The 16662-nt window shown below is 36.1% G+C and overlaps 1 protein-coding gene across 1 annotated transcript; it reads right to left on the bottom strand.

Annotated features, from left to right (window-relative positions):
- Positions 1–2178: 2178 nt before the first annotated feature.
- Positions 2179–14821, bottom strand: LOC132545017 (uncharacterized). The gene is made up of 8 exons (XM_060208681.1): positions 14655–14821; positions 12969–13193; positions 12563–12654; positions 12127–12191; positions 9850–9964; positions 8494–8552; positions 7226–7353; positions 2179–5717 (listed from the first exon to the last, which is right to left on the bottom strand). Exons 1-8 carry the CDS (start codon positions 14814–14816, stop codon positions 5424–5426), a joined length of 1140 nt encoding a protein of 379 aa, XP_060064664.1. The 5' UTR covers positions 14817–14821; the 3' UTR covers positions 2179–5423.
- Positions 14822–16662: the final 1841 nt, after the last annotated feature.

The following is a 16662-nucleotide window of genomic DNA, read 5'->3' as shown; positions in this document are numbered from 1 at the left end:
TAAGCCCCATCCCCAAGCAAAATTAACAGGGTATATTTGTTTAAATACACGATAAAAGTTATCTATCAGCTGATGTTTCCTTCCAATCAAGGGCGGAAAAGTTTATCTGACAAAAGATTCTTCGCCGAAAAAAAGCAAAAAAAAAAAACAATTTTTATTACGTTTTCATCTAAATTCTTTTTATCCGCTAAATATCATTTCAAAATACATTAGTAATAAAAAGAACTATTCATCACAAGTTTTTGCCGTCAAATTTCCATAAAAAATATTAATTTTGATTATCTTTGCAGGTTTAATGTTTTTTGCAGTCGTTAGGGGTATTCCCGTAGAGAAATCTACAGTGAATCTCTAGGAGAGACTAAACAGTCTTACAGCTGGAGTATGTCGTTAGGGAGCCAACCATGCATTAAAGACATAGTATTCCTTTTTCTTTAATAAGAATTGAAGAAATGACGAAGTATGCCATTTGCCCGAAGCAGTCCCTGCTGAGTTACAGATACAAATTTAATCTTTATTAAGTCACCGGTAAAACAACTCAAACACAAATTAATGAAATAGACACACTGTTTTATCACTGGAATTTTCTTTTCATTTGTTTGATAATTATATTGTATGTATTTTAAATCGTGGTGTGCCTGTTTTTGTTATGTGTACCCGTGGAGATGATAGGACAATAATTATATCAGGTTGGTGCCGCCGAGGCGGAGTGAAAGATTGCACACTTTAAGTGTCATGTAAACACCATTTGTTTATTGTTGACGAGCGATACAAATGTATATTATCTCAAAAATAGTTTAAAACACTTCCACAGCGTGATCGTGTCAGCGGTACTGTATCATTTTCAATGCTAAAGATGAACCATTGTTCGTTGTCCTGGATAGCTGTTGATTGTAAACAAACTGTCTATTGTGCTATAAAACATGAAAACAAGATACTGTTTTACTATAGAAGCATTCCCCAAACTATCCTGGTATTTTCGTCGTTGCATGCCAATGTTTAATGGGAGTGTGACTAACTTATTTGTATAACGTTTTTCTTTAAGAATAGGAAAATGTTTTTTATGACGTCATACACAAAACATCGTTTTCCCAGAAACGTACACTGGTACTTAAGGCCCTAAAACTAGATCTCACCTAGTCATTTCTGGAACATGTTCTGTCATTTTTTTAACAAAGGTTGTGGAGCGGCTGTATCGCCATTCACTCAGTAGAGGTACTGTAGGTACAGGTGGATGACGTGAAGATCATTCTGAATGACCTTTGACCTATGACGACAATGACCTACTAGTACTCACTACTAGAGGTCTTGTTCGTACCGTAGGTCAGTAGTGCAAATGTAGCGAAATATGAAACAAACTGCCATGACTGCCATCTTGAATATCACATGGGTCTAACGCATAAAGACCATGCCCTGGGCTTACTTACTCGCAAAAGCTCCGTCTTTATACCCTGTAGTGTGAAACCAATACAAGTAGCGACAGGTGATAACGATGACGGTCCTGCATTTCTTACTCTCGAGTACCTGGTCCGGATGGGACATTTCAAGATGGCAGCGACGACGCATCTTGTTAACGGTAGTACCGACATCCCTGATGTTTATAATCACTATACCAGTTATCGCACAATTGTATGCAGTGGAGATCTAATGACAGAAATGTTGGACATCATCAATGTGAAAAGTACAAACGATCACCGAAATTGATGTATCATTCATCTGATGTTGATGTTTATTGTACAATGTAACCGAGAATTTGACGTGGGTAGGATGCATTTCTACTGGTTTCTTTGTTGATTTATCTTAATATGTTAACAGTGTGGGTGTTTTTGCGTCTCATATATACAGAAAATATAGAAAGTTTGATTCAAATCTGAATGAGCTTTTCACTGGAATGGACATTCCAATGGTAACTTAAAATATAGATAGTGCATGTCTCCACCGTTGACACATAGTTTCATATTAGCACACAAAAACCCCATAAAATACTGACATGAAATATTTTAATTAAATGTTTAGTTCAGTACCTGACACACATGTGACACCCATTTTAATTTTTTGGGAAAGCTATCGTTTTGTTTTCAATCTTTTAAAGGATAACAATTCAATTTGCATCGATTGAAAATGTGTAGCGATTCGGTAATAAATGTCTCAAAAACACCAGATAAATACACAGACACTTAGTTCATCACCGATAGGTTGTTTATTGTGTAGTGTCCCCTCCGTATCACATACAAGATGCTACCCACAATTCTACATTATACCTACTATACTGAATGTCCAGTCTATATATCAGGATCTGTTCGGTAAAAGACCGAGGCACTGTTTCGCTAACTATTTGCAGATCAAAGACAAGTTGGGTTAGTAACAAAAACCTTTTTTTTACATTTAAAATAAAATCAATATATCAATTATACGATATCAAAAATATCTACACACGTTGAATATACTCATACGTTTATACATTGTATATATAATACATTTGGCATGGGATTGGCACTATCTATTTAGGGACGTATAGTGTGTAGCGTCCTCCATCTAATTTATAATATAATATTGTCAGTAACTCCCACTACGTGCTGACAGCCTGTTCACAAAGTGCTTAAAGGGGAATCACTCGTACAAATTTTGATAGATAAAAACAACGATGAGAAATCACTTATTTTGAAAAAGTCTAAAGTTTAAACAGAGATTAAATAACATTTAAAACAGTTGTCACGACTTCAGAAACCAATTTTAACTTCTCTATAACAATAAATTTGTGTGACTTCGTGTAGTGATCAACACCGTTTCACAAACGACCAGCAGGCTTCCTAAAAATAGCCATAGAAACGACATGATTATACGACTTTAATCAACGACAGGGGGGTTATTAAATCGCTATGATACAATGGAACCTCATAATCATTGAACGTTCGTAATCTCTCGGACACTTGATTAGCGACCCGACAGCGTTCTGCCAATGTTTTACATCCAAGCAACAATGCATTATTCGGATTTTAAAAAACAAATATTGGAATGGAAAATAGAAGTTGGTCCTCCACGTTTTTGTTTTACTGGCTGTTCTTGATTAGGACAAATCCATTTAAGTTAGACATCTTGGTATTTATATTATACAAATTAAATTGATAAACTGAAACCTTTTTTACGATGTACAGAGTATCGCATAAAAAAAATTTCAGATTTCACGTCACGTAGTTGCTCGTTAGGAAGGTGACCTGTTTAATGTCAACCAGGGACGTACACAACAGGTTATTGTTGTACGTCCCTGATGTCAACTTGTGACGTATTCAGTTGTTAAAAATACTCAAATACATACGTTATCGTGTGGTTTATGTCGAGATCACTTCATATGGACAGAGAATTTTGTCTCGAATGTGTTCACGTCGGTGTAATTCACTTTCAGACGTGTCAGTTTTGGAAAACACATGAATGTAAGTGTAACAAGTGGAATCCTCCCGGTCATGGTACCGGTGTCACGTGACCTCGAAACGCATCGAAATTATGACCCAGTAACCATGGCTGCTTTTATTTTGAAGGCTCGAAACTAAGAGACAGATTATACCGGACACCGCAAGTACCCGCTGTGCTTTATAAACCGCTCCATGAAACGTTTGATTTGCGTTTAGAAAAAAATCAAAACCGTTTCCTATGTCCTTAATCGTCTTCTCAACAGCCAGGGTCACGTGAGGAGAGATGGTAGGCATGTACATATTACTAAAGACTACTGATTTACAAACAAGGAATAGAAATTTGTAGTAATCACAGTTTTTGGTCAAGATTTAAGCACTAAGAGAGTTTTACAGCGGAAGGAACCCGGTGACCCCATATTAGGGTCAACAATAACCAGCAGTAAGCCCCACCGACCAATGATACATCACAACGAGGCAAATCCTTCCCGGGGTTGTTTTAGTTTACTCTCTCTCTCCCTCTCTCTTTCTCTATACATATATATATATATTTTTTTTAGTTAGCTCTCTCTCTTTCTCCATTTTAGTTAGCTCTCTCTCTATTTTACTTCGCTCTCTCTCCCTCTCTATACTTTAAATATTTATCTTTATTTTTTAAAATAAGTTTACTGCATAGAAATAGAGCCTAATGACATCTACATTAACATGTACATAACTATTAAAGAAAGCACCATATTTCCACCATCTCATAGAGTATCATCTACACTCATCAAACAAGAGACCAAAGGGTCTTACTTTAAGATCACCTAAGTTTTATAAAAACTTTTGTTGATGTAACATATGTCAAGGAAATTCTCTTGTTAATAAAGTAAGATAAAATATATTGTACATGTAATACAATGTAAAATGTGCATAACATTAAACTGCCATCCTGTGTTAACAATTGTTACCAAGATTAAATCTCTTCCATAGGAAATTAAATTAGGTAAAAACTGTAAAGAAATTCACAATTTTAGTTAAGCAGCTTCAGACCCTTTCATCCATGCATATTATTTAATTCTAAAATATCTTGGTCTAGAGACATTTTTTTTTTTTAAGTGAGTCAATATGACCCTTTGTGGCCCTCCCATAAGTCACTGGGGGTCAGCCACGGTCAATATAAGCTTACCATCAAAATGTCCTCCTGTACTAAATCTTCTCACTAGGTCTGAATTACGTCCTATCAAAATGGAAGACATTTTCCTCAATTTCCAATGTAAATTTTACCTACACTCCAGAGACTGTAGAGTCCTTAAATTTAATATTTTGATAAAGCACCTCAAGAAACTTCTATCATATCCACATCCTTCAAAGTTTTTAGTCAATTTGACTCCGTTTGGCCATTTCCATCAGTTCAACAGATATCTTGAACACATGCTTGTACAGATGGACACACACTTAGATGGATACACACCAAGTGATAACCTTTCAACCTTTAACTACATGGGGAGTTTAATAATCAGTAACAAAAGATCCCAGATGGATGTTTGCGTCCACTGTTAGTTGTGATATAATGATTGATATTAAGGTAAAAACTGCTATAAAGGCACTTTTGTACAAATTCACACAAGCCATATATTCTATGTTTTTCATTAACATGAGATCCTAGAGGGACCTTGCTGCCCATCATTGTTGGATCTCTTCCTTTGTGTTCTCTTTCCTTCTCTTCTTTTGCTCTTATTGATAAGAAATTTGAACATATCTTTACAGAAATAGGACATTAATCTTTAAACTATTATCTATTAACAGCCAAATCAAAAATGGTAGCCTGGCAACCATTGAAATATATATACTTAAAGTGCAGTGAAATGTACCAGGAGGAATAACTGGATGAAGTATAAAAATGGACCTCAGAGCAGAATCAGTCCCAGGGGAGATAACTGGGAGTTAACTATCACAGGGGAGAATTAGGTGATCAAGACTTGGAAGTTGGAGGGGAGCCTATGAAGATCAGTATGTAGAGGGGATAATTCAGAACATTTATGAAGAGAACCAGTCACTCCACTCCCATTCCTCTGCACAGTAAAGACGCCACATGTAAAACACGTTCACCACCAGAATTTGGAGCACACGACCCAAAACAATGTCACTTGGGTAGAAGTTCTCCAGGAACTCGAGGGGATAGAACCTGGCAAAGGAAATTCCTCGACTAGCATAGAACAGGTTTGTAGTCATCTGTGTGAACATAAAAATCACAGCAAGCTTCATGGTAATGGGGGATCGCCACGGAGACAGACGCTCTTCTTGATCAAAGTAGTCTTCCATGGAATCGTCCTGTGACAGAAAATATACAAACATTTTACAGGTATACTAGTAATGTCTTGGTCAGGTTCTCTGCAGCTAAGGGACAGAGTGGTAAATACATCTCTTATTACTTATCCCTCAATAAGTATTCAACATTCATCAAAAATACAATCACTGTTCATCACAAATACCTTAACAAGTGCACCAGTAGCAGTGGACACATCCAATCAATTTGAACCAACTTCCACAACAAACTTAGAACTCTCAGCTCTGAACAGTGACAGTTATGACCTGGATTAAAGGTAAATGTCATTTCTTTTCTTTTTTCTCAAAATTAGCTTCATGTCATGCTTCTGAGCCATTTGGTTTGCCAGGTCTAAATATACAGTTTACAAGATAATAAAACACTTGTATAACATCCTACCAGTTTTGCCTACGGCTTCATAAAGCATCTTCCTTCGTGTTTTTGTAGCAGGTAAATCCATTGTAGAAGTGTGAGAATGGTATTGACAATAAATTATAAAAATTATATAAAAAGGCACTATAATTATAACGGGTGAATATTGAGACAAAGACGCTGTAGCAATAGTATTGTAATATGTGTTATTCATTTTAAACCTACACATACTATTCTGTGATATCTTTGATGAAATACACAACTGGACTCGAGACGAGACTGTACTGTAGTGAACAATATCATTTCTATTATCATTACAAGTCTTAATCTAATTAAATATTTAGTATCAATTTCCTCTTCACTGGAAACTTTTTCATGTTTTAAAAGGTGAATAATTAATCTAACAATGATAAAATTATTTGGTGTGACAGTAATTTTGACACAATCCATACATTGTGGGCCTAATAAAGATAGGATAACCTAGCTGTATACCAAATGAAAATTTTCAAAAATGGGAGTTTTCCTTGTGATAAGTTTTTAGATACTTTGCCATTAATTTTTACAAGCAAAATGCTGCCATATTGCAGCTTTTACATTTTACTGGGAACAACTTTTAAAATATCACTTCCTTCCACCATGTTGTTAATTAAATTGGGTCATTTCAAGGATGTGTGTAAAACACTGACCTGGACTCACCACCTCCTTTTAAAATATACTTTGTGAATTTAAGTACATATAGATTATATTTGAAACAATATGGATTTACCACTTTCCTGTATTTAGTGCTATCCCTGATCAAGGTCTCAAAGACCCTTTCATAAATAAGAAAACACTATGAAAAACTTTGGCAAGAACTTGGTGAAAAATATTGCGTTCAAGAAGCATTTTTGTTAAACATAAAAAATATTGCTTTCAAGAAGCATTTTTGTTAAATATAAAAAAATATTGCTTTCAAGAAGCATTTTTGTTAAATATAAAAAAAAAATCTTTAAAAAATCAATAGTAGAACAAATCACCATGATATTTATCAACATGAAAATACACTATCAATCTATTGCCTTCCAGGTCACAGCTATTGAATACCTTGATAAGTAGACCTATCATTCCACAACTAATAATTACACAGTTACCATCTTCTTACCTTGTCAAAGAAGTTCTTGGTGACTTTTTCTGTAATGTACAGAATACAGTAAAGCCGAATACCCAAGGTGACCAGAAAGAAAGGTCGCAAAAACTTCATCAAGAACTCAAGAGCAAGACCAGCATTATCTATGTAACAAAAATAGTAAAAAATCTTTAACATCCATAATTTTTCACATACATTATCAATATTGAAATCATCTGGTTTCTGTAGAAACAATTTCATTCAAATGCAGACCTGTAGGCCTTGACATTCATCTCACTTTTATAAAACTGTCTTTTATTTTTGCTTGCAAATCATGTGGAAATATCTGAGTATGAAGGTTGCTGCAAGCCATTGCCTTCAAAAGTTTACTAGGGTTTGTCAAGGTTTGATTTTCTATACTGCCTAATAGCCATCTTTTTTAAAGTAATCATTCAAACAACACTTTTCCAATGGTTAGAACTGAAATTTCACATCGAGACACATAAGATGAAATATATAATGCTATAGAGAGTCCTGACAGTCTATTGTAGTCACACTCACCACATCTAGATCATTTGTGTATTAACATGAAAAGTTGTTACATCAACCTTTTAGACTGCAGATTAAAAATAAAACAAGCAATATGTCTTTAAAATCAGGAAATGTTCACCTGACATCATCAGGACAACATGATACTGGCCATATTATGACCTGCTTAAATTGTGAAAAATTTCCAGAATCACCCAATATTCTTTTACGTCTGATCAGTAGTCAAAAGTTTCCTATTTGTTTTCTACATCTATATAGTCAAAATAATCTTTGAGAAAAACATGCAACATGATTTCAATGTGAACAGCTGTAATAACTATACAACAGAATTGATTGTAAGGACTTTTTACCTATAAAACACCCTGTACTCCTTGACTTTGAAGGCCACGACTAGATATTATTTGATAAGAGGCTGGCAACACTGCAGATTTGTGCTCAAAATTAAGACACACTGTTATCCAAAACTGTTTTCTTATACTAACCATGAAAGTCATCAGCAATGTTTTCTTCCATTTATCCAACATAAACATCAGAGAACACATTACAAACTGATCTTTAACATTGATACGTACACTTTCAGCTTGTATTCAGTCTTGGAGGTTCTATTGAAAGTGTTTTTTAATGTCAATTATAATAGTAAAAGTTGAAAAATGGCAAAGTTAAAGGAGAGACAATCATGGACACAAATTTTATTTGACAAATAAATCTGAATTTTTTACATTTTCTAAAATGTCTAAAATCCATTGATTTCTTACCTATTGAGCTGCCAATGATATACCTCCCAATGCTGATGAGGGACTGTTTCTTGTCATATCTGTGAAACACATCAACATATATTATCCCACAAATATCTTACAAGACGATACTGGCATCAATATTCCCTACTCAGTAAATTATTTTCTGACACACTTTAAGTAGTGATTCATGACTCTACCTGATTTTATTATACATGTATTATCCATGCAACACAAATTGTCTCTCTAAGATACAGACTGTATAATTCTCTTTCACAAGATACATGTATTTATAGTTACCAAACTGGTAAGTGAGAAATGACAAATCAAGTCATTAGATGTATAAACCTATTTATCAAACATTATTTACAATTTTATTCTTCACTTTATCATTAATGCTCTCTATCATTGTACACTGGGTAATTAAAGGGTTCATTCAACGGTAAACTAAGATACATATAACAAGAGGCCCATAGGGCCTGTATCACCCAGCATGTTTAGTTCTCTGAAATTGGTTCATCTAAACTAAATGAAAATTATTTAAATGATTTAAATCTATTTCCCCTATCACACCCCACCCCTCTGCTCCAAGGCAATCAGATGAACCGTTTACACAAATTTAGCTTCATCCTAGGATGCTTTAGACCCAATTTAGGCAAACTTCAATAATTCCTACTGAATAAGAAGAATTCTAAAGAACTTTCGTATTTGCCCTATTGTGACCCATCCCTTCTACCCAGTAGTTCCAGACCAACCATTTATACAATATAAATTCCTCTTCACCCAATAATCTTTCGGATCAAATTTGGACATGATACTGACATCCCTTCAGAAGAAGGATTTTTTAAAATTTTGCTCATTTCCCTTATTCAACTCGGCCCCTCCCTCACAAATGGACCGAGACCCATCATTTACACAAAATTTATTCCCCTGGCTTTCAACCAAATTTTGTCAAAATCAAGTCCTCTAGGAGAAGTAACATCTTAAGAATTTGTTTTATTTCTACTATTGGGTCAGCCCTTCCTATTATTTCTACAGGAGGATTTTGCATAATTTGCAAAATTATCCCCTTTTACCCGACCCTCCAGTCTAAGGGGTTGAGACCAACCATTAGTATTAAATTTGTTTCCCTTCCTCAAAGGATGCTTCAGACCAAATTTGGGTAAAATCCATTCAACTTATCATGACTAACAGCAATTTGGGAAAAAAAGTTAATAGATGCAGAGGTACAGCAGGATCAAATGAGCTACAAATTATTCTCATATTCATATATCTGTACCACTTGAGAACCATGTACGAAATTGAAAATATTTACATCTGGATGGCAATGTACCTGTACCAGAAGAGATAAATATCATAATGATACCTGTAACTTACCTATACCAGGTTTCAGGTGTATTAAGTGGGTGCTTGATAAGTTGAGTTTCATCTTTCATGGCATACAGCACTGCCACACAGCACAGACAGGAAAAAGCCGCATCACACAGGATACCTAAGATTAATCAGTAAATTAGACCACAACCAATTCAGAGCAGAGAAAAGAGAAATAAATGTGACGTGAGAAATGACAGAAATGAACACCAATCTCTATGTTGCTTTTGAATGGTAGATAGTTAAAAAGACAAACAAGTAAACAGAATCTTTTAATATCAAATTAGAATAAGATACTGTAACTTACAGTTTGTTGGTCCTAGGATTTGTCAGTGATGCTAAGGACCTAAATTGTTGATACTTAGAAGGTGACTGTCTCATTATTATATTGTAACATTGGGAAAGAGATGGTCATTATTACAGGAGGGAGAGATATTGTCATTATCACAGGAGGGAGAGGGATTGTCATTATCACAGGAGGGAGAGAGATTGTCATTATCACAGGAGGGAGAGGGATTGTCATTACCACAGGAGGGAGAGGTATTGTCATTATCACAGGAGGGAGAGGTATTGTCATTATCACAGGAGGGAGAGGGATTGTCATTATCACAGGAGGAGATTGTCATTATCAGAGGAGAGAGATATCACAGTATCACAGGAGGGAGAGAGATTGTCATTATCACAGGAGGGAGAGGTATTGTCATTATCACAGGAGGGAGAGAGATTGTCATTATCACAGGAGGGAGAAGTATTGTCATTATTACAGAAGGGAGAGGATTTGACAGTATCACAGGAGGGAGGGAGATTGTCATTATCACAGGAGGGAGAGGTATTGTCATTATCACAGGAGGGAGAGGTATTGTCATTATCACAGGAGGGAGAGAGATTGTCATTATCACAGGAGGGAGAGAGATTATCACAGTCATTATCACAGGAGGGAGAGAGATCATTATCACAGGAGGGAGATTAGTATTGTCATTATCACAGGAGGGAGAGGTATTGTCATTATCACAGGAGGGAGAGGTATTGTCATTATCACAGGAGGGAGAGAGATTGTCATTATCACAGGAGGGAGAGAGATTGTCATTATCACAGGAGGGAGAGGGATTGTCATTATCACAGGAGGGAGAGAGATTGTCATTATCACAGGAGGGAGAGGTATTGTCATTATCACAGGAGGGAGAGAGATTGTCATTATCACAGGAGGGAGAGGTATTGTCATTATCACAGGAGGGAGAGGTATTGTCATTATCACAGGAGGGAGAGGGATTGTCATTATCACAGGAGGGAGAGGGATTGTCATTATCACAGGAGGGAGAGAGATTGTCATTATCACAGGAGGGAGAGAGATTGTCATTATCACAGGAGGGAGAGAGATTGTCATTATCACAGGAGGGAGAGAGATTGTCATTATCACAGGAGGGAGAGGGATTGTCATTATCACAGGAGGGAGAGAGATTGTCATTATCACAGGAGGGAGAGAGATTGTCATTATCACAGGAGGGAGAGGTATTGTCATTATCACAGGAGGGAGAGAGATTGTCATTATCACAGGAGGGAGAGAGATTGTCATTATCACAGGAGGGAGAAGTATTGTCATTATTACAGAAGGGAGAGGATTTGACAGTATCACAGGAGGGAGGGAGATTGTCATTATCACAGGAGGGAGAGGTATTGTCATTATCACAGGAGGGAGAGAGATTGTCATTATCACAGGAGGGAGAGAGATTGTCATTATCACAGGAGGGAGAGAGATTGTCATTATCACAGGAGGGAGAGAGATTGTCATTATCACAGGAGGGAGAGAGATCGTCATTATCACAGGAGGGAGAGGTATTGTCATTATCACAGGAGGGAGAGAGATTGTCATTATCACAGGAGGGAGAGGATTTGAAAGTATCACAGGAGGGAGAGAGATTGTCATTATCACAGGAGGGAGAAGTATTGTCATTATAACAGATTTGTCATTATCACAGGAGGGAGAGAGATTGTCATTATCACAGTGTCATTATCACAGGAGGGAGAGAGATTGTCATTATCACAGGAGGGAGAGAGATTGTCATTATCACAGGAGGGAGAGAGATTGTCATTATCACAGGAGGGAGAGGGATTGTCATTATCACAGGAGGGAGAGAGATTGTCATTATCACAGGAGGGAGAGGGATTGTCATTATCACAGGAGGGAGAGGTATTGTCATTATCACAGGAGGAGAGGGATTGTCATTATCACAGGAGGGAGAGGGACTGTCATTATCACAGGAGTGAGCGAGAAAAGAGACTTACCTTCCTGTGACATCCACATCATGTTGTGAACGGCCAGACACAACACCATTACTAGGAACAGCAGCCTGTGAGGAATAATTTACAACTATTTACACTCAATGTACATCTTGACTAACAGAAGATATAACTTCAAATGTACTTCAACATTACATTGACGAAAGATACAACTTCAAATGTACTTCAACACAGACGAAAGATACAACTTCATCTGTACTTCAAGATACATATTTATCATTGACAAAAGAAACAACTTTAACACTGGCAAAAGACAACTTCAACATTAACAAATGACAACACATTTCCACGTGAAAATTTTTGTACACTTTTCACTGATAAAGTCAGATAAGTGGATCAGTACCTACACTTGAATCTTCTCATGAATCAGATAAAGAATAAATAAAAAAAAAGTAATGCTATACATCAATGTTCAACTCACCATAGCTGGACCATAGAGCCCTCCTTGTAAATGGCCAGACCAAATGATGCCATCATGGCATAGCACAGGGATGTGAAGCAGATAACCACAAACTGAAACAAAGTCATTTTCTTTTGTCAAACTCAGCATCATTAATATGACTCAAATTAATAAATCCGCTGTTTGCATGAAACTGTTAGACATTTGCCTATGAAAATAAACTCAATATATTCCCAGTTTGTTAAAACTTAATTCTGTTCTTTTGGATATCTGGTACTGTATGTACACGATACTACATACCATGGTTAGTAACTAGATATAAATAATATCATAGCTCGCTCTCTTTCTTTTTTATACATACAGGATGAAACTACAGGTATTGAACATTACAATCATTATTTGATAACTTCATTATGTATATTGATACCTTTAAAACTGGCGACTGTTCCTCTTCAATTTTTTCCATCACTCTTTGACTGACATGCATGACAAAATTGAGTGCCAGCACAATCTCCGCTACCTGTAGCCCAAACTCGGACATCCACAGGACCTTGTCGTATATCCATACCAATGGGTAAGGAACGAGGTTAACAGGCAGGTAAAAACAGATCAGGCACAGGATCCCAATGTTCAGGTATGGCAATACCTGGTACTGAATAGAAATTATCATAATGGTATCAAGTATTGCTGTTTAGATATAAGGAATGTCATTATATTTTCTTTAGAAGATGCTCTTCAAAGTTATGTTTTTAACCATTAGCATAGGACAAATGTTGAAAGGCTGAAAAAGTTTGAAGATCCCATCTCCTGCATTTGATGCCAGCCAATCTTGTGTAACAGGAGATGACAAAAAACCCTGCTTCTCCGATAAAATCAAAACCTCGTCCCAGTTATTCAAAGCTATGATAAAATTAACCAGTGTTTGGTGCAAAATTTATATTGTTGCTACTGACAAGGACTTTCAAAGGAAATTGAGGCATGCTAAATATCAATCTGACACCATTCCTTTTAATCTTTAATTCAAGTGTCACAGTTTTACTAACCATTGGTCAACTCTTTACTAACAAGTTTTGAGTAATTAGTACTGGGCCCAGAGCTCTACAAAGATGCTTTAGCCAATTATGTTGCCAATGTGCCAATATTACCAAGCCAAGAGTGATTGACCCCTGACTGGTTCTTTTATATCTTTCACTTCTTCAACCCTCAAAAATGGACATACAGAAATCTAAATATCACTTCCTGTTAATATACTTTGTTTGTAACTGAATGTAAGAGGAGATACAATAGAAAATACCAGATTAGAAACAGATAATGATAAATGTCAGTCAAGGAGTAGTAAAGTATTATTTAAAGGGTCAAATTTCAATTACTGTTCTTATTTTTTCCTGTTTTTTTTTTATATATATATATATATAAGTGACAGCAGTGGACTGATTTTATTTAATTTGTTGTAGTGTCTATGACAATATCTGGAAAGCTCTTCCACTTGAGTATAGTTTGAGAGGAGAATGTTAACTTTCTGATTTAGGTTTCGGAATGAGGAATCTGGAAATTTAAAGAAAGCCTGGATTATTTGATTTTCTCCAAGAAAAGGATTCTAACTTCACTAGTGAGAAAAACTTGATGGAGTCAATTAGAATTTCTGAGACATTTCTTGTAAAAAGAAAATTTCAATTTTTCAGTGAAGTGTTTGATACACAATGCACATACAGGTAGGAGGTAAGTCAAACTTGTTCTGAAATCGACCGTGACACAGACAAAAGTTAAATCGTGGATAGATAATAAAAAGCCGTTCAAACTATGCAGGGGGATGAGAGAGACATGACTCTACAGTCACTACAGTCAGGGACGTAGTTATCTACGTCCCTGCTACAGTACAATGTGTAGATGTATTTTGGACCAGGTGTGCTATAGTGAGAAAAGGAGAACTTGGAACAGATGTCGTCTGCTAAAAACAGAAATAGATACTCCTGCAAAAGTTTTCTCGTTGTGAATTTTTGAGGCATCTGAGAAAACGTCTTCGTGTTTTTTTCATTGCATACTGTACATTACGGATGAGGAGCGATCTTTGTAATTCTTCCGGATAAGGATGATATAATTTTCTCTTTCTTACCAAAACACCAGGCACGAATTCGCTACATATGACATATGCATATAGAAGGAAAGACACTCGTAAAATAAGATCAACACCGCAAAAGGAGCCGTAGATAGGCACAGTCACCACACATAGATAGGGCAAAAATTCCACAAACAGTGCCACTAATGAAATACACATCGTTCCTCATACTGCAAGTCAAACTAAGCGGCAGTGTTTTCTATCGCACTTCCGGTAATAGGTTAACACTACATTTAGAAGCCATAGACGGATGCTTAAATCCGGATAATAAGAAGTTGAACTTGATCACATTGTATATTCCACATCAGAATTAAGTACACACATGTCTATTTATGTTCGCAATATTTTAATATATGCCATATGTTTGACTTATTTATTTTATCTAAGTAACTCCCGTGCTTTTTTGCCGGATCTATTTGCCTTTTTTCTTTCAGTAAGTTCACTTAGATGCTTTGTTAAAGGTTGTGCGCCATCCCTTGTGGATGGTGTACTTTCACAATCAACTCTCATTGTGTCATAATGCCATGCATTTTAGCTGCGGATTTAGTGATAGCATAATCTTAATGGTATAGGTATATAGGAACAACTCCTAAACTACCCGGGCGTAAAGTTCACATAATTTAGACATTTTAATATAGAGCAGTATAAGAACAACCATCATCTGTGCCCTTTCATGCTATTTATATTTTTGACAACACAGATGATATTTCTATGGGACATGAAACTCTGCTTAACAATGTTATTGACGAACACCTCCCAATTAATGAAAAGATTCCTAGAGCCAATAAACCGCCATTTTTGATAGTAGATTGAGTAAGGTAATTTTTTAAAAACATGTGGCTTTCAACAGATGCAAGAGATTTCCAATTCGTGGTGATATATATAGGGGGCATCGAAATCTAGTCTATAGGACTATACGCCAGTCCATTCATACATAATTTTTCGAAGAGAGAAAACTTTTGGCGTTTCTTCTATTGACTTATCAGTTCTGTCAAAAGTCATTAACAAACTTCATACTAAAATTTTTGTTGATGGTATATCTGCCAAGATGAGTAAACTGGCTCTGACTCTCTAATTTCTGTATAGCAGAAAAATAATTTCCTGATAGGTTGAAATAGGCCCAGGTCACTCTTATTTGAAAAGGATCATATGAACAATGAAAATTATAGACCTGTAAGTGCCTTATCAACTTCGAAAGGATCCTTTATGACCAACTTCATACTCGATTCGATGATGTGTTTAACCCTTTCCTTGCAGCTTTCAGGAATGGCTTTGGGCCAGACCACTCTTCTGCGTTTTCTGGAGGACTGGCGCCAGGCCTTAGACAGCAATATATATGTTGGAGCCATCCTGATGGATCTGTCCAAGGCCTTCGACTGCCTTTCTCATGGACTGCTGGTGGAACAGCTGAGGACATATAGACTCGACTGCTCATCGGTTGATCTGTTCTGCAGCTATTTCAGCAACAGACGCCAGAGGACTGGTCTGGATCCCAGTGCCAGTGACTGGGGGTTGATTATTAATGGAGTTCTCCAGACCCTCTGTTTTTAAATAATTTTTATAAATAACATTTTTTATCATATTGACAATAGTATTTTATACAACTATGCCGATGACAACACTCTCCTTCTCTAATCATAACCAAAAACACCTCTCTGATGTACTAGAGAAAGTCAAAATTTGATAAACTGGTTTAGTAAAACTGGCATGCAAAAATTTCTGGCCATTTGCTTGTGAATAACATCAAAGGAGATTCAGTTTTTTAATATTGGCAATCATACAATTGAATGTGAAAGTTCTGTTAAATTGTTGGGTGTTGACATCGACAGCGATTTGAATTTTGATCAACAAATCTTTAACATTTGTAGAAAAGCTTCTAAGTAGCCGTGATATTTATTGTTTTATATAAAAATTGGATGTAATCTTTCAAGGAAATGCAAAATTACTATTTTGAAATCTTTCATTTTTTTCAAATTTTAGCTGCTGTCCTTTAGCATAGCATTTT

Source organism: Ylistrum balloti, unplaced genomic scaffold (assembly GCF_031769215.1).
Source record: "Ylistrum balloti isolate Yb309-2 unplaced genomic scaffold, AGI_CSIRO_Ybal_v1 Utg369820, whole genome shotgun sequence".
NCBI lineage: Eukaryota > Metazoa > Mollusca > Bivalvia > Pectinida > Pectinidae > Ylistrum > Ylistrum balloti.
This window is presented reverse-complemented; position numbering and strand designations above follow the sequence as displayed.

Excerpts from the sequence above, each read along its gene's own strand:
- LOC132545017 (XM_060208681.1), bottom strand. The coding sequence starts at position 14,816 with ATGTGTATTTCATTAGTGGCACTGTTTGTGGAATTTTTGCCCTATCTA. Across the intron at positions 8,553-9,849 it reads ACACCTGAAACCTGGTATAG|ATATGACAAGAAACAGTCCC; the intron begins GTAAGTTACAGG and ends TGTGTTTCACAG. Across the intron at positions 5,718-7,225 it reads CCAAGAACTTCTTTGACAAG|GACGATTCCATGGAAGACTA; the intron begins GTAAGAAGATGG and ends TTTCTGTCACAG.